Source organism: Vicugna pacos, chromosome 14 (assembly GCF_048564905.1).
Source record: "Vicugna pacos chromosome 14, VicPac4, whole genome shotgun sequence".
NCBI lineage: Eukaryota > Metazoa > Chordata > Mammalia > Artiodactyla > Camelidae > Vicugna > Vicugna pacos.
The window spans coordinates 27356001-27380394 of record NC_133000.1 but is presented as its reverse complement, the minus strand read 5'-3'; the positions used below and the strand labels follow the sequence as shown (position 1 = coordinate 27380394).

Genomic DNA, 24394 nt, shown 5'->3' with positions numbered 1-24394 from the left:
TCAGATGTCATAATCGATCCACATCCTCAGTAAGCATCTATATGCTCTCTCCTTATCCAGATCCATTTATTTTTCTAATCTGACGATTTCTCCCAGCTGCTCCAGACTTAACAAACCCTCCTACTTTCCCCTTTGGAATTCATGGCCTGTCATCTTTGAATGTTTGCTTTCCTTCTTGCTCTACTGGGAACCTAGATGTTATTTGAAGACTCTATTTTCCTGGCAGTGTCTTCCTTCAAAAGCTTCCAGCTCTTCTTGAACATTTCTATTGCATTTCTCCTTGTTGGTCTCAACTATGTGTCCTCTAGTCCCTCCCACTGATTCGCTGAAAGCATAAGAACTTGAGTTACTTTCTTTTCCACCACTATTTCAGTTATTATTCCATATCTACCTACCAGGGACTCTTAACCTGGGGTCCATGGACCACCAAGGGGTCTGTGGTAGAATTCATGGTATCATTGTATTTAATGGGAAAAGGATAATCTTTTTTATTAACCTTTAAGTGAATTTTAGCATTTAAAAAATTATAAATACAGACATAATGAACAAACAAATGAACAACCAAACACATGCCCAGTAGGATCTGACCTGTGACTTTATCACAGATAATGAAAGACTGAGATCTCCGCCTTTCCTGATGTGAGCATCTCCACTGGCTGCCCTGCACACGGCCCTTGGCTGTGAATACAGTTTGCATGTGGTAACTTATTTTCACACAATTTAAAGGAATTTTAAGAGCAGAATTATTAAGTGTGTTTCTCACTTAATGACATTAAAATTGTATATAAAATCTAAATGTGAACAGATTACTGTAAGTAGGTAATTATTTTTTATGGGGAAGGCTGGTACATTTTCTTCTTTTCAAAGAAGCCTTTGGCTAAAGAACTTTTTATAAAATTCACTAATACAGGTTAAGAGTGGGAGAAGCCCTTTTGTAACATTTAGGAACATGGAGGCTACGTAGAAGCGGTAGTTGATGGGTTGGTGGGAATTGTGACTTGGTGATAAGGTTGTGCCTGTGACTATGGTGGTTAGCTTATCACACCTGAATCAATGGACGGCCAGTTTTCCTCCCCACAGTGATGTCTTTTTGTAACAGTGATGACACTTGCATTTTAGCAAAGACTGTGGAACAAGGCAGGTACGCTGTTTAGCTGTTAACATGCAGCATTCCCTGTAATTCTCATATCTCACCAGGTTCCCTGTTTTCTCTTTCTAAAGACTCTCTAGAGGTTCCGTCTCCACCCCAGAATTAATCATTGGTTTCTATCTGTTACTAATTTACTTAGGATTTCCTTGAGGGCATTTATAATATTTTACCTTTATTTGTAATTCATTTTCATATTTTCCCCTCTAGTGGTAATCATCTGTGGGATGGCAGTATATTTTGTGTATTTTATCATCTAATAATTGACTGCTGGCTTTCTGCCAGCTATCGTTCTACAGGCTGAACGCACAACAGTGACTATAATAGTTACCTGTTGCTATGTAACAAATTAAACCAAAACAGCAAACATTTATTATAAACCTCATACTGTTTCTGTGGGTCAGGAGTTTGGAGGTTGCTTAGCTGTGGTTCTGGCTTGGCATCTCTTGAGGTGGCAGTGAAGATGTTGACTAGAGCTGTCATCATCTGAAGGCTCGACTGGAGCTTCTGGGATGGCTTACGCACATGCCTGTTGACAGGACGCCTCCCAGCTTTTCTAGCTTCTTTAGTCTCCTGCTAGGTCCTCCTGAGTGTCCTCATGGTCTGGCAGCTGGCATATCCCAGACTGGGTGATCCAAGAGGGAACAAGACAAAAGCTGTAATATCTCTTGTGACCTCATCTTGGAGTGAGTGGGCCCATGTACTGCTTTACAGTGTCAGCATTTTTACCTGAAGCTGAAAAGTGAGAAGTAGTTCTATTTTCTATTAACCATTCATTGTGATGGGTATTATCATGGAAGTTTTAAGCAGTTTGGTTAGGGTAACACAGAAAGCATGCGGCTGGGCAGGAACCAGAAGTCAGACCCTGGAGCCATGTTTTTAATCAGCAAATTGCTTGTTTAGTAATAAAATAAATTAAGAAGCCAAGCTATTTTAGCTGTTAGGTTTTTTTCCTCTCTTAAATATAAGATCGCATGAAAATGGATAAACTTAAGTGATACATTTTTCTGGATTTCAGATATGCATTCAAATAGAAATGATTCAGTAATTACAATGAACTTCTATTTGCTTAATAATTCTGGATTGCGTGAAAATATCTACTTCCTTTTGGGTTCTAAGGAAGTGTGCTTATGATCATACATAGTTTTTCCAAATGTTCGAATTCTAAGATGACTAATAATTATATATCTACCTTTCATTTTGAATTAAAAAATATCACTGCTTTGTTAATATTTGAAATGTTGTAACAGAGAAAACTGAGTTTTCACTCTTACAGTGTTATACAATATCTATACATCCAGATAGAATTTTTTAGAGCTTGTTTTTGGTTTAATTAACTTTTAAAAATATGTCATTACTGATTATCAGTGTGAGATAATACTCAGTAGGGTGCTCATTTAACTTCCCCTGAAGATACGTGATATTAATTTATAACGGTTGGTATACTCCAGACACAGCCGAAGCCATATTAATTAAGTGTGGTGTACCACCTCCAAATAACATTATAATAGAATTCCCTCATCTTCTGTGTGTTTAACCAGTTTTTCAACAAAGGCAAATTGAGTACTTCGTCTGCTTGGGTTGTGTCTGTAGCTCAACTTTAAGAGAATTTCAAGTAAAATTAAGAGTAGCCATGCAAGTGCACATATTGTAAAACATATACACTCTCAGCCAAATTGCCAAATATAAACAACAGTCAACTTACAGTTAGTATGATGGGGCCTTCCATTGTGTTCTTATGTATAATAGTATTTTAAAAGTTTGCTTTTATGTTCTCTTGTGCCTTGCTAAAGTTAAGCAAATTGCATATGTAATTCCATGAAAGAAAAATTAGGTGTGATTTTTTTTTTCCACTTATGAGTGGAGTCTTAGTATCATCCCTTGAAAAAAAAAAGAAGCTTCTTTAGAACATTTAAAGTGATTTGATAGTACAGTTCAGTCTGTACCTAGCTTTGTAATAGTGCCCAGATTATTTGGAATCTGTTTGTAGCGCTCCATAGAGCATCACATACCTGGAAATGCTTTTACTTTAAGGCTGAGGTATTCAGCAAACTCAGTTTCATGTTCTAGTATAGGAAGAAGGATTGCATTTATTTTTCTCTTATGGTTCCTTCCTTATATTGTCTTTCATTCCTTTCTAACCAGGGAAAGTAAATAAAAGCATTATATAGAAATTATGAAAACACTGATCTTTTGCATCTCATTTTACTATTTGTACCTTTGTAGATTTAGAAGTTAGAAGAGGGATGTGCTGATTTTTCCTATCTTGCCTTTAGCTAGCTAGACTAAAGGTCCAGTGCACATTCGTTTTAACACTTGGATAAATTCCAGCCCTCTCCCAGAGTTTAGGCGCTAAGCTTATGGGGGAGGTGTGCTAATTTTGTATTATTATTATATAAATTCTGATATTGTTTATTGATACAAATGCAGTTCTACGTCTAAAGACATAATGGGTTGCATTGCTTTTTTTTTCTTTATGCCATTTTTGGGCTATATACTATACCACTTTTATGTGTAAAAGTGTTTGGGAGCTTGTTCTTTGTTATTTAAACACGTAGTTTCTTCATAGTCAGGATTAAACAAATGCATTCAACCTGATGCCTCATTTCAACCTCTTAGCACAGTATGTAGATATAGAAGGGGCTCAATAAATATTAGTCAGTTATTTTTATGACTTTTAGAGATTTTAGAGATTTAAAAAAAAAGTTTTGGGTTTTGGTGAAAACTTAAATTTTAACTTCTACCACTGATGGAGGTTGTATATTTCCAAATTAGCTTGTGAATTGCTTAAGCTTACTATTTGCCATTCATTGACATGTTTACGTTTGTAATATTGATGTTGCATTAATGATGTTTTGCCTAATTTCACTTAATTATAAGTTTAGCATATTAATTTAGTTTTGTGTGTGTGTGTGTGTGTGTGTGTGTGTGTGGTGAATGAAAAGGAGTCAGCATAGTTTCTACACTCAGGAATTGATATTACAGAGGTATAGAGGTGATGGCAATGAAGTAGCCATTAAGAAGACAGACAGAGGAGCCAGCCCCACTTGTTAAAACAACTGTTAAGTGTTTCCTAATTTTTAAAAATGAGTATCAGGAATTGGAGTACTGATGTACACAGGTGCATAACTTCTGGAAATATATTTATGAGATAATTTTATGTTTCTGGGTTATTTCAAAGTTGGGAATGCATATGTTGGTGGGTTAGGTATCCCTCTTTGCTGCTATGATACACTGTATACTTCTTGCAACATTTTGTACATAGCTATATTATTACTTGTTTACGTCCTTTTTCCCCTTCACTTACTTGTTAGTTATTTAAGTTGTTTCCCTTCTAAAGAGCTCATATATCTTTGTATAACCAGCTTCTGATAGAGTAATCTCTCCATTGCTCTTCATTTTTTTTTTTTGTACATTTGGAATTCCATGTCTATCAATTCTCCTGCCTGAAAAACTTCTTTTGACACTTTTTGTAATACAGGTCTGCTGGGGACATTCTCTCAGCTTTTGCCTGTCTGAAAATGTCTTTATTTTGCTTCTGTTTATGAAAAATATTTTCACTGGACATAGAATTCTAGTATGTATTTTTTTCCCCTCCAGTACCTCAGAGATGCCATTCTGTTGTTTTTTACTGCCATTGTTTCTGAAGAGAAATCATCATTTGTATCATTTTTGTTCTGTATATAATGTCTTCTTTTCTCTGGCTGTACTTTTATGGTTTGCCCTTTATTTTAAATTTTCAGCAGTTTGACTATGGGGTTCCTAAGTGTGAGTTTTTATTTTATTTTTTGTATTCTTTCTGGAGTTTGCTAAGCTTCTTGGATCTGTGAATTGATATATTTTTTTTTAATCAGTTACCTCAGTCATTATCTCCTGACCAATGTCTTTTGTACTGCTCTCTCTCTCCTGCTTCTGGGCCCCAATTATACTTGTGTTACAACATTTCATATTGTTTCACAGATCTTGGTTGCTCTGTTCTTTTTTTTTCCTTTTCCCATTTTTAAAAATTTTGCTTCAGTTTGGATACTTTCTATTGATCTGTGTTTAGGTATACCAGTTCTTGCCTCAGCATTGTCCAGATTCTGTTAAGCCCATCTAATGAATTCTTCATTTTTGACACATTTTTCATTCTAACAGATTTGTTTTTAAATAGTATCCATGATTTGCTGCTGAAATTCCCCATCTCTCATGCATGGTGGCCACTCTTTTCATTATATCTTTTAGCATATTTTTATAAATCTTATTTTAAATAGTCTGTCTAGTAATTCCACCATCTAGGCCATCTCTCGGTCACTTTTGACTGTGGGTCACGTTTCTTGCTCCTTTGGGCGTCTGTATGGTGGACATTTTATTTAAGTACAGTAGAAATTATATAATTGCTTCTGAGAAAGGGCATGCTCTTCTCTCAGGGTGCTGGAATGGGGGCTGAGTCAATGTGATCTCCAGTTGAGCTGGATTTGGGCTTCCTGCTGGTTTAGTTTTGTTCAGCTCATCTGTGGCCTCATGTATTTGGAGGGCTTGATGTCTGAGTGCTCATGAGATTCTGATAGTCTGCTTTTAGACATTACAGCTGAACTCTAGCTTTGAAAACCATGGAATATCTCATCCTGCTTCAAAGTCCGGATGCCCATTTTCAGAGTTACTGTAGCATTCTCTTTTTGTTTTCAGCTCCACTGCTGGCTCTCTTTTTCTTTAGGAGATCTCTCTCTGACCTGGTATCCTGCCCCAAGCCTTCAGTTGGCAGATGTCATGTGCTCTCTGAAGGCCTGGAATGCATCTCTGGGATTTCTCCCAGGTCTCCTCTGTCTGGTCCAGAGCCTTCAGAGGGCAGTTGTTTTGCACGGGGAGAGACCTCCCATGCCTCAGGGAGCATCTTGCTCAGCTTTCCTGCCCTGCCACCAGCCATTGGCATCCTGCCCCATGCAGCTGGTGAGGACTGGAGGGAAGGAGCTGGTAGAAGGGTGCAGACTTGCTCCAGGGCTGGGGCTCCAGGGCTGACGGCCTTGGACTTCTAACCTCTCGTGTCAGCCCCCATGCGCCTGTCAGTCATTCATTTAAAAACTTGGCTGTTTTTTCTTTATCTTTGTTTGATTTAATTCTTTGTCTCCAGCTGTTTGTCAGGGGGAAGGAACAGTCTATCACTGCCCAGTATTTAGTTCGTACAGGTTTCATTGTATCCTCAGCTTCCTAATGGGTCAAAAACGAGAGCAAGTACAATTTTGTAGGTTATCTGGCTTCTTCTGGTTGTTAGGAGAGCAGTGGTGTTTTGTGACTACTATGTAATCCTGCCTGAAGCTGTCCTATTCTTAGTACTTTAATGTTAAGTTCATGTTGGATGGATGATATGTGAATACAGTACATGGTATTTTTCCTAGGGATTATCTTCATAGTGAATTTAAAGACCTACTTTGAAAGAGAAGCATTATTATCTTTGCATCTCACTATTTGAAAAAATAAATTCCAATTTCTTTAGTGAAGCGAGTAATCAATACTGTGACTTAATTGTCTCTTTAAATTGAGAATTTTAAGTGTCATATTTCTTGAATGGGCTCTAGTAGCGCTGTCCATGAGAAACTTCTGTCGTGATAGAAAAGTTCTGTATGTGCTTTGGTCAGTATGGGAGCTACCAGCCTCAGGTGGCTCCTGACCATCTGGTATGTGGCTAGGGCGACTGAGGAACTGAATTTTAAAATTTAATTTGCATTTAAATAACCACACGTAGCTCGTGGCTGCACAATGAGTAGTAACAGGTCTCTGCACCACACATAGATTTGGCGAAAACCACAGCTTAATGTGCACAGTTATGCTGAACAGTTCGCAGAATTATTGTGCTTCTAAAGTACACTTCTCTTCTTGACACCCACTTTAACACCTTTTGCTGGCGGCCACTTGAAACATTGTATATGTCTGGGTTCTCTGTGAGGAATAGAGCTTGAGAAATTCAAGCAATTTTCCATGAATGAACAATTAGCTTTGTAATCCCTATACATTTTTTAAGTATCTGAGGACTCATTGATGATAATGGTTACAGAAGAAATCTCATTACAACAAAACTCCAGTTTTATTTCCTGAGGCTTTAGCCCCCTCTATAGTTGTTCATGAAGTTCAAATACAGACCAGCCTAAGTAAAGAAATGTCTGTGGTGTCTATCAGGCCAACGAACTGTGAATATGTAAGTAAAATTCAATTCTTAAAGTACCTAAATCAGATGTGTCCCCCCACCCTCCTTGAGCTTCGTATGTACTATGAAAAGGACCCTGGACAAGAGGACTGGGGAGCAGGACACTGAGTACCAGTTTGATTGCCAGTCACTAAATTAGATAAGTTACCTTTGTAGAACTGCTTAATTTGCTAATCTGTAAAGCAAAGGTCACTCGTTATTAGAATCTTAATTCTAATAATCTTAAGATTAGAAGGAATCTTTTGAGGTTGTCTGTCTCGTCTGTTTTTAGACTGGATGTTTACTGAAAACTCCTCACTTCTTTTTATATGTATTATTTCTTTTAATTTTAAAGATTAAGTGCTGAATTAAATGCTTCCTGATGATATCACAGTGATGATGTGATTGACTGTACTTTTTCACTTTGGGAATTAGAGAAATATTAAAGAAGGGAATACTGACATAAGCACTATTTTGTCTTTCTTTGTAGTTGGACAAATTTGCCAGCATAAAAATTCCTGGGAGCAAGAAAGAAAGACCTCCACTTTCTCACCTGAAGACTGCATTTGCAAGCAATGATTGCTCTTCAGAAATGAGTGAAAATGTTCCAAAGCCACTATCAGAGAATGAACTCTTAGAGCTTTTTGAAAAGATGATGGTAAGAATTTTGACTTCTTATAAAATATTTGATGTAAAAGCCTTAGCTCTGGCTCATGTTAATGGAACTAAACATATCTGGAACTCAGATTCTAGAGGGTGATTTCTGGTGTCATTAAGATAGTACTTTAGGCATAGAGAGCTTTAGGGTTACAAACACAAGAATCTGAAGAGAAGTGTCACACCAGTTGTTTGATACAGAAATAAATAAAAACATAAATTCTCTAAAGTATCAAATGATGTATTTCTGTCTCGAATGGATTATCTAAGTGGTCTATGTCGGTTTCATTTTTAGAATCATGGTCACAGTGCCCTAGTGTGCATTGTTAAGTGTGCTGATTTTTGGACCTTGTTCGATTCCTTTCTTAGTTCTAAGGATAACCAGGTGCATAGTCCTGCAACAGTTAAATCTGCAGGCATTTGAACTCATTCACTTTGGGGTGCCTTTTTAACTCTGATCACTACAAGTTATAATGTCAGTCTAGAAGAAAGAGAATGCAGCCTTTCATTTCTGCTAGGCTTTGCATCTGTTAATGAGACTTAGTTAGCTAAGGTAGATTTCTTCAAGACTACCTTTGAGGACTCAAGATAATAAAGTGCCCTATCCCCCCCCCCCCCATTCTATGCATCATATGTGGAACCACTCACCTAAATTATCTACGAGATTCTGGAACGGTACTTTTTTGGTTCACTTGTCACTACCTTGTTAAGAAAATTTGTTCTTTTGGATCATAATTGCTGGGGTCATCTGAGTAAGTAGAGCAAACAGGTCACTGATGTTAGACGTTTACAGAGGTTGCACACAAGCCGTTGAAGTACAAGTACCTGGGCAGTATGGAACATAGTTGATGGTATTCTGCTTTGCACATGATTACTTAAGAGATGCTTTCCTATCAGTCTTACCCTTCTCCAAGCTAAGAGTATCAATTTTAATGGTATGAACAGGGAAGATGGTGATTGGCATTTTTAAAGTGTTTACAGGATACATATTTAAGAACTGGGCCACATCACTTGTTAAATCTTAAACGGGTCTCCCTGTTGGCAGAAGATCCTTTGCAGTCAAACACACTTTACTCAGCAGAAGTAAAATGAAGTGTTGCTTTCTTAGGGCTGACCAATTTGCTAATGAATGAGTTTCTCACAACTAAGTGCTTTTAAAAAAATAAGGAATAGTTTCCTTTTTTTCCTCCTCTCTCGATCCCTTGGCCATATCACAATACATTGTAGGAAAAACCCGCTGGAGGTTCTGAAGCTGAGAAGGGCCTTTTTCCTTCTTTAAATGTGGACTAGTGATATTTCTCGGCTTGTCCGGCAGGGTACCACATCTTTGACAAACTTAAACCTGTTTCTGTGTCTGGGGAGGATGCTAGATTTAGATAGGTTTTATTTTTGGCTTGGCACCTCTCTGTACTATTTTTAGTAATGATTCTTTTGGGGAAGCAGTATTGAATAATCTACCATTTTCATCTTTCGGCATTTACCATAATGAGGTTTTATTTAAAAGTTGCATCTAGATTTTTTGTTTTGGCATGGTACAATTTAAAAATCTTATTTAACACTTTCAAAGGCACTCAGACTGTTTTTACATGAAGTAAGAACTTTGTTTTGAAGAACATCTCTTTTCCCTCCTCAAGATGGTCCTTTGAAAGACAGTGTGCTGACTTGATTACTTAATGAGTGCGAAGTACAGTGTAATCCTTTGACATTTCTACTCATTTCACTTTTATTTAGGAAATTGATTTAGTTGGTCTCTGGGTAACGGTTTCAGTGCACTTGTTTAAAGTCATGATGAATTTTTAGTTATGCTCCTTCTACGGGGCTTTTTTTCCCTGTTTGTCTTTTGGTTAAAGCAGAATTTTTACCTGAAAGCTCATCTTGGTTTCTCTGTGGATCTTAGACATGTGAAAGAGTTGTCTGAGCATCGTTGTATATACAGCTCTGATTTCTGGATCTCAGATTTCAGTGGTTGCTCTTGAACTCACAGTAGATCTATGGAGCTGGTTTTTTGACTGAAGTCAACGTGGTAGGCACAGGTTGAAACTGACTTGTCTTTTCTAGCCATTTAAACCTCTTTAAACCAACCCTTTCAGCTTATTTTTTCCTACCCCTGGATAAAATTCAGTGCAGGTCCCAGAGTTTTCCTTTTGCTTTCAGATAACGAGATTCGTAATTTAAATAAGTTAACGTTCACCCAGAGAAAGCCTCTCCCTTTCCCCCATTCAAGGTTGCTCCACTTGGAGCCTCCAGTGTGGGCTGTGGTTAGGAAGGTGGTTTCCCCACGCTGCGTTTCTCTTCTTTCCTGCTCTCCAGACTGAATCTGTCTCCTCCAGGATGAGGTTGGAGGTGAGGGGAGGAGGAACAGGAATACTTTCCTGGTCAAGGGTATTTAAAATCTGGCACTCTTGCCATGGGGTGTTGTATTAGTCTTTTATTGCTGCTGTAACAAATTATACAGATTTGATGGCTTAAAACCACACCAGTGTATTGTCTCATAGTTCTGTAGGCTGAAGTCCAGGACGACTAAGCTGGTTTCTCTAGGATGACGTGGCAGAAATCAGTGTCAGCTGGCTGGGATCTTAGCAGAGGCTTTGGGAAAACTCCTTTTCTGAGTTCATATGGTTGGCAGAATCCAGTTGCCTGCTGTTTTAGGACTGAGGCCCCAGTTTTCTTGCTGACTGTCATCTGGAGGTTGCCTTAGCTTTGAGAGGCTTCTTCCATGTCCTTCACTGGGGCCCCTACATCTCTGATTAGCAAATCCATCTCCCTCTTACAGTCTCTGTGAATTCCCCTTCTGCAGCATCTCTTGCCTCCATCTCAAGAAAGTTCTCTGCTTTTATTTCTTTTTAATTTTTTTTAAGTTAAAAATTGAAGTATAATTGATTTACAATGTTGTGTTAGTATACTAAGTATACAGCAAAGGGATTCAGTTATACACACACACACAAACACACACATTCTTTTTCTGATTCTTTTCCATTATAGGTTATTACAAGATACTGAATATATTTCCCTGTGCTATACAGTAGGTCCTTGTTGTTTATCTATTTTACATATAGTAATGTGTATATGTTAATCCCAAACTCCTAATTTATCCCTTCTCTGCAACCCTTTCCTCTTTGGTAACCATAGTTTGTTTTCTGTGATAGTGAGTCTATTTCCAGTTTGTAAATAAACTCTTTTTTAACCTTTCTTTTTAGATTCCACATATAAGTGGTATCACATGATATTTGTCTTTCTCTGTCTGACTTACTTCACTTAGTATGATAATCTCTGGGTTCATCCATGCTGCAAATGGCATTCTTTCATTCTTTTTTATGGCTGAGTAATATTCCATTGTGTATGTATACCACTTTTTGTATCCATTCATCAGTCAATGGACATTTATATTGCTTCCATGTCTTGGCTCTTGTAAACGGTGCTGCTGTGAACATTGGAGTGCATGTATCTTTTTGAATTATTGTTTTCTTCAGATATATGCCCAGGAGTGTGATTGCTGGATCATACGGTAAGTCTATTTTTAGTTTTATAAGGATCCTCAATACTGTTTTCTGTAGTGGCTACACCAATTTACATTCCCACCAATAGTGTAGGAGGGTTCCTTTTTCTCCATACCCTCTCCAGCATTTATTATTTGTAGACTTAAATGATGACCATTCTGACTGATGTGAGGTGGTACCTCATTGTAGTTTTGATTTGCATTTCTCTAATAATTAGTGATATTGAGCATTTTTTCATATGCTTGTTGGCCATCTATATGTCTTCTTTGGAGAAATGTCTGTCTAGGTCTTCTGCTTCTTTTTTGATTGAATTCCTTGTTTTTTTTGATATTACATTGTACAAGCTGTTTGTATATTTTGGAAGTTAATGCTTATTGTCACATAGTCTGTAAATATTTTCTCCCAGTCCATAGGTTGTCTTTTTGTTTATGTTTTCCTTTGCTGTGCAAAAGCTAATTAGTTTAATTAGGTCCCATTTGTTTATTTTTGCTTTTATTTCCATTATGCTAGGAGATGAATCAAAAAACATATTGCTGAAATTTATGTCAAAGAGAGTTCTGCCTATATTTTTCCTCTAAGAGTTTTATAGTATCCAGTATTACATTTAGGTCCTTAATCTATCTTGAGTTTATTTTTGTATATGGTGTTAGAGAATATTCTAATTTCATTCTTTTAAATGTAGCTGTCCAGGTTTCCCAGGATCACTTATTGAAGAGAGTTTTTCTCCATTGTCTATTCTTGCCCCCTGTCATAGATTAATTGACCATAAATGCATTGGTTTATTTCTTGGCTTTCTATCCTATTCCATTAATCTATGTAGCTGTTTCTGTGCCAGTGCCATACTATTTTGATTACTGTAGCTTTGTAGTATAGTTTGAAGTCAAGGAGTATCATTCCTCAAGCTCTGTTCTTCTTTCTCCAGATTGTTTTGGCTATTTGGAGTCTTTTGTGTTTCCAACAAATTAAGGTTTTTTTTTTGTTCCAGTTCTGTGAAAAATGCTATTGGTAATTTGATAGAGGTTACATTGAATCTGTATAATGCCTTGTATAGTATGGCCATTTTAACAATATTGATTCTTCCAATCTAAGAACATGGTATATCTTTCCATCTGTCTATTTTTCAACTTCTTTCATCATTGTCTTACAGTTTTCAGAGTACAGGTCTTTTGTCTCTGTAGGTAGGTTTACTCTTAGGTATTTTATTCTTTTTGATGTGATGGTAAATGGGATTGCTTCCTTAATTTCTCTTTCTGATATTTTGTTGTTAGTGTATAGAAATGCAACAGATTTCTATATATTAATTTTGTATCCTGCTTCTGTACCAGATTCATTGATGAACTCTAGTGGTTTTCTAGTAACATCTTTAGGATTTTCTGTGTATAGTATCCCTGTCATCTGCAATCAGTGGTAGTTTTACTTCTTTTCCAACTTGGATTCCTTTTATTTCTTTTTATTCTCTGGAAGTTCTTTGTTTTTAAGGGCTCATGTATTGGACTCACCTAGAAAATCCAAACTAATTTCCCTGTTTTAAATTTTGTAACCCTAACTACGTCAGCATAGTCCCATTTGCCATGTTATATAATGTATTTATGAGATAAGGGATTAGGGCATGGATATCTTTGGGGGACCATTTTGCTTGCCAGAGGTGTAGGAGGTGACAAATTTCAATTCCTTGCTTTTGTGATATTTCCAGGCCTCCCTTCTCCCAATCTCACCTATAATTCCCTTGTCACTGGTGATGTCTCTTTTGGCCGCCTACCCCAGTCTTCCATGAACCCATTCCTCATCTGGGGTCATCTTTGGGGTCACCTCTGGGACCCGGCCTGCTTCTTCCCTGGGATTCACGTTGAGTCCATGGGAAGCTGGTGTGTCCTTTGCCCCAGCTCCTGTCCTTTATCTTGCTCCATTCAGAGCCTGTCTTCCACAATGAATAGTTTCCTCCAGCCCCTTCTACCAATAGCTTTTCATTTTTGCCATTGTTTTGTTCTAGATATTTCCCCCGCTAACTGTAGGTGGCTTTCCAGTCATCAGATCCTGATCAGAACACAGGTCAGAACACAGCTGACCATTCCCTCTTGTCTGCGTTTCTCTTTTTCCTTTGGGTACCATGACACTTTTTCCTTTTCCTGATTTTCCTCCTCTCTAGCCAGTTCTTACCAGTTTACTTTCCATGTTTCCTCTTTTTTCTGACTAATTTCCTCTGAGTGTTGCCTCTGTCCCTCTTGTCTTTTCTTTATCTACACACTCCTGGGGATTGGAGCCCTTTCATACTGTAGAATATCCCGTGTATTCTGACATCCTGCTGTGTCTTCTGCAGAGCAGCTACCATTTGAGCTCTCTAAAAGATGCTAAACCTCAACAAACCAGAAATGGCACTCATTTCCTTCTTTTCCCTCAGTTTTATTGAGATACAATTGATATTTAACATTGTGTAAATTATAAGATGTGGTGATTTGATAGACAGATATTTTAAAAATGATTGCCACAATAAGCTTAGTTAACACATCTATCACCTCATATAAGAGTTCTCACGGTGAGAACTTTAAGATTTGCTCTCTTTGCAACTTTCAAGTATACAATACAGTATTTAACCAGAGTCATCATACTATACATTACATCCCAAGAATTTATTCATCTTATAACTGCAAATCTGTACCTGCTGACTGCCTTCATGCACTTTCCCCACCCCTGTCCCTGGCCACCACCAATCTACCCTGTTTCTGTGGGTTTGGTATTTTTAGATTACACATGTGAATGATACCATGCAGCCTTTGTCCTTCTCTGCCCACTTACTTCACTTATCACAATGACTTCAGGGTCCATCCATGTTGTCCCAAATGGCAGCATTTTCTTTTCTGTTGCTGAGTAGTATTCCATTCTGTGTATATATACACCACAGTTCTTTTTTTTTTTACCCATTTATTTCTTAAAAGACACTTAGGTTGTTTCCATGTCTTGGCTATTATAAATAATGCTGCAGTGAACAACAGGCTGCAGATACCTCTTTCAGATACCAGTTTCATTTCCTTTTGATGTATACCTAAAAGTGCAATTGCTGGATTATATGGGAGTTCTATTTTTAATTTTTTGAGGAATCTCCTTACTATTTTCCATAGTGGTTGTAACAATTTACATTTCACCAGCAGTGCACAAAGGTTCTTCTTCTTTTTTTTTTTTTTTTAACATCCTCCTTACCACTTGATACCTCTTTGATGACAGCCATTCTTACTGATATGAGGTGATACATCATTGTGGTTTTGAGTTTCATTTCCTTGATGATGAATGATGTTGAGTCCTTTTCATGTACCTGTTGCCTACTTGTTTAACCTTTTTGGAAAAATGTTTATTCAGCTCTTCCTATTTTTAATTAGATTTTGTTTCTTTGCTTTTGAGTTGTAGGAGTTCCTTACATATTTTGGATATTAACCCGTATCATGTACGTGGTTTGAGGATATTTTCTTCCATTCCATAAGTTGCCTTTTCATTTTGTTGATGGTTTCTTTTGCTGTGCAGAAGCTGTTTAATTTGATGAAATCCTTCATGTTTAATTTTGCTTTTCTTGCTTGTGCTTTTGGGGTCATGTTAAAAAAAATCATTGCCAAAACCAATGTGAAGGAGCTTTTCCTCTATGTTTTCTTTTAGGAATTATAGAGTTTTAGGTCTTACATTTAAGTCTTTAATACATTTTAAGTTAATTTTTGTGAGTGGTATAAGGTAGGGGTCCAGTTTTATGTTTGCTTGTTTTGCATGTGCTTACCCAGTTTTTCCAACACTGTGTATTGAGGAGACTGTCTTTTCATCTTGAGTAATGTTGGCTTCCATTTCACATATTAGTTGACCAAATATGCATGGGTTTATTTTTGGACTTTTGATTCTGTTCCATTGTTCTATGTTTGTTTTTATGCCAGTACCATATTGTTTTGATTACTGTAGCTTTGTAATAGAGTTTGAAATTAACAAGTGTGATGCCTCCAGCTGTGTTCTTCCTTTTCAGGATTGCTTTGGTTATTCATGGTCTCTGTTGGTTCTGTACAAATTATAGGATTGTTTTCGTATTTCTATAAAAATGCTATTGGAATCTTGTTAGGGGTTGCATGAAATATATAGATAGCTTTGAGTAGGATGGACATTTTAACAGTACTAATTCCTTCAACCCATGAATACAGGACATTGTTCCATTTATTTGTGTCCCTTGCAATTTTTTTCATCAGTGACTTACATTGTTCACTGTATAGATATTTCACCTCTCAGAGCTGCTTGTGTGTAAGTCCCTTGTGAAATTGATCCTTTATTTATTATTTTGATTTGTCTCACCACTAGATTAAATCCATGCAGCATCATCTAACTGGTATATCACCTCAAATAACTGCCTGTTCAATTAAGTGCTTCTTTCTAATTTTTAAGGTTTCTAAGATAATACATTTTTTTCGCCTTCAATTCTGTATAAGTGGAAATTAGCTTTAATTGTCAGTTTGCCAAATAATAGGAAAACATTAATGGATAGAAAGAGAGATTTCATGCATTTATACCTTTTTTTTCGTTTGTTTTCTCACTTCCACTATCTGTCGAGAGAATGAAATCTGGAAGAAAGGTCATCTACCAGGATGTGATCACTAACAGGCATTAAATGAGTGCCAATGATGACAAAATTACTCTGACAAAAATTATTTAAATTCTGGACTTCCTGTCATCTCTTGTAAGCATGTGAGAAATAGTCTAATAAAACTGGATGAAATATTTAAGTATGAATAGTAATGCTCTAATCTTTTCTTGGGAAGGTGTTTATCAGGCTCTATTGTAATGTAAGAGAGAGCACATTTATAAAATGCCATCAGCATTATCACTTAAGCATGTGTTTGAAGTGTCTCTTGGCATTAAGAGCTTAGATGACCTACTATTTAATATGTATGTTGGCTTTTAGTATGGGGAAATATAGTATAGATAATACTAAATGCAGTCACAATTAAATTTTGAAACCATTTTCAGTATGTACTATAAAGTTGAATCTATTTTTGTTCAGTGGTGTTTTTATTTTTTATTTTTATTTTATTTGTTTTTCTTGTCCTTCTTTTCTTTCTTTTTTGTTTCTTTTGAAGTACAGTCAATTACAATGTGTCAATTTCTGGTGTACAGCATAATGTACTAGTCATGCCAGTGGTATTTTTAAATAGGGTATTTTAGGTATACAGAAAATAATAGAATACATATAACTAATTGAAATATCTTGTGTACTCCTTTCAGTCCCATTTTCTTACTTCCCGAAGGTGAACAATACCCTGAATCTGATAGTTTCATTCCTGTATATTAAAAAAATTTTTTTTCTGTGTGATAATAACAGATGTACAGGAAAAACTTTTCTTTTGAATCATTTAGTGGTAAGTTGCTGACTAAATGCTTCGTAATCACCTAATACTGTATTATTAGTCTCTACAAATAAGGACATCTGCCTGCATAACCACAACACAGCCACCAATATCAGGAGGTTAACACTGATCAATTTCTATCAACTAATCTTCACACCCTGTTTAAGTTTTACCAGTTGTACCAACAGTGCTCTTTATAGGGAAAGACGCCCGTTCAGAATTCTGTGTTGTACTTAGTTAACATGTTTTAAAACCTCCTTTAGTCTAGAAGAGGTCCTTAGTTTTATATCTTATGAATTTGATACTTGAAGATTCCACCTGGTTAGTTTGTAGAATGTCCCTGAGTTTGCATTGGTAGTATAATAAGACTTTTTAAGTTTTGCAAGTTGGATGTAAACAGGTTACCTAATCCTTTCAACAATTCTTTTTTTCCTTGATCATAAGTGAGACTGAACATCTCTTCAAATTGGCCCTTTTGTTTACTCTTCTGTAAATTTCTTCTTCATATCTCTTGCCTATTTTTTTTTAAATTGGGGTTTTTGTCTTTTTTGTATTGAGTTGTAGAATCCGTCATATATCCTGAATAATACTTGTGTTAGTTTATATGAATTGTAAGTATCTTGTCCCAGTATGAGTCTTGTTGTTTTACTTTCTTTCTGGGGGAGATGAAGGAATAAAGTACAGAAATGTAAAAATCAACATGGTGAGATTTATAAATCTTTTTATGGCTTCTGTTTTTTGTATTGTTACTTGAAATTTCAAAAACAAATCTGGTTGAAATTTGGGGTTTGTTAGGACTGCAGGCAGGCTAGGAGATATAAATTCAAGAAGCACTTGAACTGTGTTCCTCTGGACTACAAAATAGGGGAGGCTTATAAATATAAAAAATGCAAGGTTACATTAAAGCTGTTTGTCAGGAATTTTGAGTGGAACTGGCAAGAAGTAAGGGTGCTTCTTAAGCAAAGATCAGTTGGGATCTGAAATGTTTACACAGTTGTGAAGGAAGGTGGATTTTGAAATTGTTACTGAGTCCAAGCTCATACCACTCGCTGCATGACTGGCTAATAAATCGAGAGACAAGGCATTGGGACAAGGAATGGTGACTTTATTCAGAAAACTGGCCGACTGTGATATTGGTGAGCTAGTGTCCCAAAGAATCATCTTACCTGAGTTAGAATTCAGGCTTCTTTTATACTGAAAGGGGAGGAGGTGTGGCTGGTTGTTGTGAACTTCTTGGTACAGGAATCCCTTGTTCTTGCAGCTGTCCACACAGGTCTGGTCATGATGTTCTTGTAAACCTCCACAAGACATATGTTACTCTCTGTTACAAAATCTTATTGCTATATGAATGAAAACTGTTACACCTTTAAAGGTGAAGCCTGGGAGGCAGAGTCTTGAGAAAGGGCTATCGTGTGTATTTCAGGCTGTAGGCAATATTCATTTACAAAGGTGCAGAGCCAGCATGACTCAGCACAGGAAACAGAAGTTTAGAGCTAAAGGAATAGTTCCAAAATGGAGTCAGGTTTGTTTTTTCTGTTTCAAAACTACAAGGGTGAGCCATCAGCTGCTAGCAGATATTGTTTCGAAATTAAGTCATGTCCTCGAGTTTGATACTGTTCAGGGAAAATTCAAATTCTCAGTGATGGAGGAATGTGTCTGAAACCACATCAATAATGGTCTGGCTCCATTTTGGATGCCTGAACCATAGTTATTCCATTTTGATTTTTAAACGGTCTTGTATATGTCATTAGTATATATTCTCTATCCTAACATCATAGATCTGTTCTTCTAAAATTGTTAGAATTATATCTCTACGTCTGATATGAGAGATGGATCCAGTATTTTTCTTGTGTGATAACTGTTTTTTCTAGTAGCGTTGATTGAATAGCTATTCTTGTCCATCATTGGTAATACCTCCACTGTTATATGTTAAGTTTCTGTACCTACACGAGTTTGTTTCTGAGGTTTGATTTTGTCCAGTGGTCTGTTTGTCTAGCTCTGCATTTATATCCGAAGTCTTAATTACTATAACTGTATAAACAGCTTTGATATCTAGAACCCAATTCTCCTCTGCAAAATTGTCTTGACTATGCTTGACCCCTTTGTGATTTTACATTAATTTTATAATCAATTGGTTAAGTTCCGTTGTAAACCCTGTTGAGATCTTGATTGTAATTACAATAAATTTATTGATTTAGGCAAAATAGATACCTTTGTGATATTAAATTTTTCTGTGAACATTGTATATATTATATCTAGTTATTCATTTATTTAGATTTTCTCTGTTCCTGAACTGGAAAGTTTACGATTTTCTCTCTAGAGGTCGTGCACGTCTTTTATGAGGATTTATTCCTTAGTTTATTTCTAAAGTGTAACTGGTATATTTAAAAAATTAAAGTTTTTACTAATACTATTAATTTGTATTTAGTGACCTTGTTGAAATCTCAGTTTTTATTATTTGTGGAGTATCTCATAATTTTCTGTGTATATAATCAGACTATCTATGGCTGACTTTTGTTTCTTTTCCTGTCCTTATTCCTTCCTTTTTCCTATTCAGCTGAGTAGAAAACCCCAGAAAAGAGTTGATGTATATTTTTTTCTATTCCTAAAGTATGTAGTAAAGGCCTTTTTACATTTTACATCTGAATTACTTGAATTAAGTTGACTCGCCCCTCACTGGACTCACCTCCCAATAGGGCAGATGCTTGACTCTGCTCATTTTTATCCTGTAAAAAACTGAGTATATCCTCTTACTACTGATTAAATGTGTATGATACATTTCTGTTTTATTTGTTAATTCATTAGATCAGTTTTCTAATCTTTTCATGAGAGCTGTATTTTATTGGACTCTGAACATTTATCTTTATTCATCTCTGTCCCTCTGTCCCATATACCACATGTGTTGTTGAATGAGTTGGTCTGTTTCTTCTGTTTTGGTGAATAGCATGTCTAAGGAAGAAATGCTATAAGTCAGTGCACATGGAGTTAAAGACGGAGACGTCTTTGTGTACTTCGTAGCTTTGTAGTCAATTCAGATATCTTTGAAACAGAAGGTCCAGAGGGAGGAAGAAGAGCTCATGTTAACCGATAACATCAGATTTGATACTTTCGGGGCTGGTTGGTGGAGGAGGGCTCATCTTGCTGTCTTTATTCCACGTTGCCACTCTTTGGGTACGTGCTAAGGATAATTTTTCTTTTTTAATCTTTTTTTTCCTCTCTAATCCTCATGTTAAGGATTTATGCATAGCTGTTTCTTTAGTCAGATAAATGAATGCCTATTGTGTTGGATGTGTAAGTGATATCTTAAGGGTCACCAGGAGTCTGAATGAAAAGAGAAACCAACAAAGACTCCTTTGTGGTAATTCTTAAAGTGTTTGTTGACTTCTGTAGATTCCTACTAGCAGTTCCTTTATTTCGGATATTCGTACTTTTTACAAATCTACTTTTTGGTGTTATAGGCATTTCTTTTATTTCTTTTAAACTAAAAAAGTATATTGAGAGTTGACCAGATTTATGAAAGCAGTTCTATGATAATGCTTTGTTCTGATCTATTAGTTGTTACCCTTTTCCCTCTCCTTTAGGTAGAAATTGAAAAATTTGGGGAAAGGTAGCTTAAAAGCAATCCAAATAATAATCTAAGTAGGGGAGTAGGAGGAGGAAGAGAGTGCAGAAGTGTAAGGCAATTGTCAAGTTGATTCATGGGCTGTGTTTGTCAGGGGGTTAGTGGCAGTGCCTCGTTGTTTCTTCTAGATTCAGATAAATGAGAAAATAAATGATTTAGGGGCATTGGATTTTGCCTGGTGGGAGTTTGTTGTACCAGTCAAATGGTTAGAAAGAGAAACTTTAAAAGGACCTGTGTTACAGTAATATTGACGCTTGCTCCTGCACCAATTAGGAAGTGTACAGGTGCCGCCTTTCCAACAGTGAAGACTTTTTTTCAGTTTTCTTTTCTTTTCTAGAAAAGTCGGCCTTTGTGTTTTGTCAAATGACCATTTTATCTTTTGTGTAATTTGTGAAGAAATGGTCATTTATTTAGAGAAGTTGAAAAGCAAATAAATGAACAAAACCCTTTTTATCAATAGCAGTGTTCTTACCTGCTGGATTGTATGACAGTTGTCTGTGGTTGTAGGTACTTATGCATAAGCTTGTATCCAGCCAGATTATATTTCAAAATAAAGTGGAGTTGTGCAGCTTCTTGCATATTCATTTCTTCTCTATTCTGCTACAGTTTATAGTACATGAAGAAAAGTATTACTTAAATTTCTTGTGTGTTTGTTTTTTTTTGTTTGTTCCCTGATACTGGCATTAGGATAAATTGAAATTTAGTTTCAAATTGCACTCTTTCTATAGACTCCAGTTAGAATATTTGGTCAGATAATAGTGTTTATGAGTTCATTGTCTCTGGGTAAATACCACTTTCTGGCTGCCATCCTGTTAATGAGCTAGCCATGTGACTTCCTATTAATTTTAATGTGGAATGAGTAAAGAGATTGTGGATAGAGCAGTGAAACCAACTTCAACATTGGTAAAACCAAAAAAACTAACCTCTTTATAATCACAGTTACATAAAAAAAAGTAAGGATTATTGTAAAGGTTTATGTAAGAACATAGTAAAATGATAGATAAAGAAAAAGAAGCTGTTTCATGGCTTTAGCATATTTATGGGCATCTTTAATATAAAGTAGTAATGAAGTTAATTCCATGTTCCTGGTTGTACTTTGGTTGTACTTATCTTTTATGTGTTTTCTAATCTGACTTAAACTTAATCTAAGAATAAATTTTATTAAATTGCAGAGCTAGGTGAGATTCAGTTAATGTGCACTATTTGAGAGTATATAATTTCCTGGAATGAGATGATGAAGTCTTCCATTTTTTTTTTATTTGGTAATAAGGGTTTATGGTAGTAAGAACATACCTCAGTAGGGATAAACATCAGCAAGACCTTTTGACATTGCGTGATGTGGAAGATGAGTTCCAATGTGGTGAAGGGCAGAATTACGTTTTTATAAGAAATATGGGTAAAATTGTGCCTATCGGATGTTGAGCTCTGAGGTCTCAGGAGAAGTAATTAGGAGATCATTGTGGAACTCTTAAAGTGCTTAACCAATTTGTGGCTGTAGTGAAAAAACATTAGCAAGACAGAGCTGCTACCAAGAACAATTACATTGGCTTTAACCTAGGAAACAAAACACTGGACACTATTGAAATGAGGTGATAGCCGTTGACTTAATTGGAATGTTTAGTTTTGATATTGCTGTGCTTCTAACTTTTTACCTTCCAATATTATGCTCATTGATCCATATGAATGTTTTGATCCTTTGTTATACTGTGTTTTTCGGTGTCTATTTTGTAACTCTAGTCATGCCTCTGCCTGTCTGTAGTGTTTTTCCTGTCTGGGTGAATTTCCTCACACCTGACCATCTTCAACTTGCTGCTTGTATATTCGCTTAATTCTCCAAATAGTCAATCATTTTAAATTTAATCTGACTCTCCATGGTGTTAACTATCCCACTCAACTTGATGTAAATTTAATGAGCATGCTGTCTTGTAAAATCCGCATCTATGAATGAAAATAGTGAGTCTAATGTTTGTAATTCAGTTGAAAAGATATCCACTCTGTTTGCCCTTCTCTGCTTGATTCCTCCTTAGTGCCCTAACTAGTTGCATGTATGAGCACGAGGATTCAGATTACATCTTTTTTCCCCTCTCAGTTTTGCCAAGGAAAACATGGAAAATATTTATTTGGTGTCAGTATTTTATCAGTGTAGAATGGAGCCAAGGTGTCTACAAATAGGAGCAAACTTATAATTTCCTGGTTTTTGTGAACTTCTGGCCCTGTCGAACACATGGGAAGAATCCTTTGGATTATCTTAAAAGCTGCTGGCTTGACCAAATGCCATGGACCTGGGTTCCAGGTCAGGGTCGCAGCTGACCCATTTGGTGTCCTTGTGCAAGTTAGAAAAAGGTGTATGAGAGTACACAGCATCGCACAAATTCACACAGCCTGGCAGGTGATGTCTCAGTGGGATCTCAGCCTGGTTCACCCCTCAAGCAGGTGCCACTGTGCAGGTCGCAAACATGCACTGACCTGGTCCAGGTAACTGAGGTTGTGTGTGATTCTGTTAGTGCTTCCTCAAAAAGTGATGGATTTTACTTTGGCCACTTTACCTGTGCCAGTACCACTGCTTCGACAGCCTACCTCTGGAGCTGGACCTTGTTTCCGTTACTGTTCTAGACTGGGGCTGTGAGGATTATCTCTGGCTCCAGCTCTGTTTCCCAGAAAATTACCTGCATTTTGTGTTTGTCCCAGAAGAGGATTAGCAAATTCTATTTGAGTGTTTTTGTTACCTCTCACTTAACAAATATCTAAAGAGCAACCACTGTGGTTAGTATATGCACTGTGAGAGGGGCAGCAAATATAGAAAACATTCTTTTAAAAATAATCTGTGAAGGAAGAAAAAGAAAGACATATATAAAGGAGAGTTAGAGTTGAGGGGAGGCTTTTCTTTTCTTTTAATTTTCATCCATTAAGGAGTCACAGGTTTATATACCGAGACCCAGCCAACTGAGAAGTATTTCAGTGAAATGGGATTGAAATGGGGTGATTGATGTGTATTGCCCTTTTAGGAGGTGAGAGGAAGGAGAGTCTAGAGCATAAATGAATGAGATTCTTTGGATAGATGCAGGAGTTGGTACAGAAAGATTAGTGTGCAAATAAATCAGTAGTAGAGGAAACAGGAAATTGATCGGTTTCCTTTCACACAGGAAATAGAAATTTGCTTACTGAAGATAGTAGGTAGATGTGGTGGATTCAGAAGCTAGAGGATGGCAAGTTTGAAATAAGTAGGGAATATGAGGTGAGACCTGTAGAATTTCCTGTAATGTTGTAGGAGGTGAGGGATCATGGTGATAGCATGCACTGGAAGAAAATGGAGAGGATTAGGACACTGGAAATGGTATTGAGGTTAAAAAAAAAATAAAGGTGGCTTGGGAGAGGTGAAAAGATAGAAGATTGAGGTAAGAGAGAAGGATCTTGGAAATTATGATGATCCCAGAGTTGGAACAGTTTTTAGATAATGAGAAGATTCAAGCGTGGTTGTGAAGACTGTGGCTAAGGAAAGTGGAAGCGAAGATTGCTGATTGTAGGGTGTCAAGGCATGGGATGGAAGAGGAGTCAGCACCAAGTGTCAGCTACTAAGTATGTGAGGTGGTATCAGCCCCAAAGGAAGTGGGGTTTTAGCAGATAATGGAGATCAATAATATGGAAATAAGAATGGAGAGACAAGGTAGACCAGAGTTCAAATCTAAGCTACAGGTTGTGGTCATCTTACAGAACTTTCCTAAGTCAAAGTTCTCTCATCAGTAGACGGAGGCTAGTACATATCTCAAAGGGTTGTCAGTGAGAGTTAAATAAACAGTACTTGTAAATGTTTTAGCACGGTGCCTGGCTCAAACTTAACCATTGTTTAAAGTTACAGAAAACCTAGGTCCTCATGAGAAACAATAGAAAGGGTTGCTGGGAAGATGAGTGAGAAGCACGATTCACAGAGCAGATTTGGAATGAAAATGA

The 24394-nt window shown here is 36.7% G+C and overlaps 1 protein-coding gene across 6 annotated transcripts in view; it reads left to right on the top strand.

Annotated features, from left to right (window-relative positions):
- The window catches only part of DIAPH3 (diaphanous related formin 3), a 473996-nt gene that overhangs the window by 37898 nt on the left and 411704 nt on the right, over positions 1-24394 (top strand). For all 6 annotated transcript variants that reach the window (XM_072976641.1, XM_072976639.1, XM_072976638.1 and 3 more), the window contains one exon: positions 7798-7965. In XM_072976641.1, the coding sequence (XP_072832742.1) occupies positions 7798-7965 (168 nt within the window). The remainder of the gene's footprint in view (positions 1-7797; positions 7966-24394) is intronic.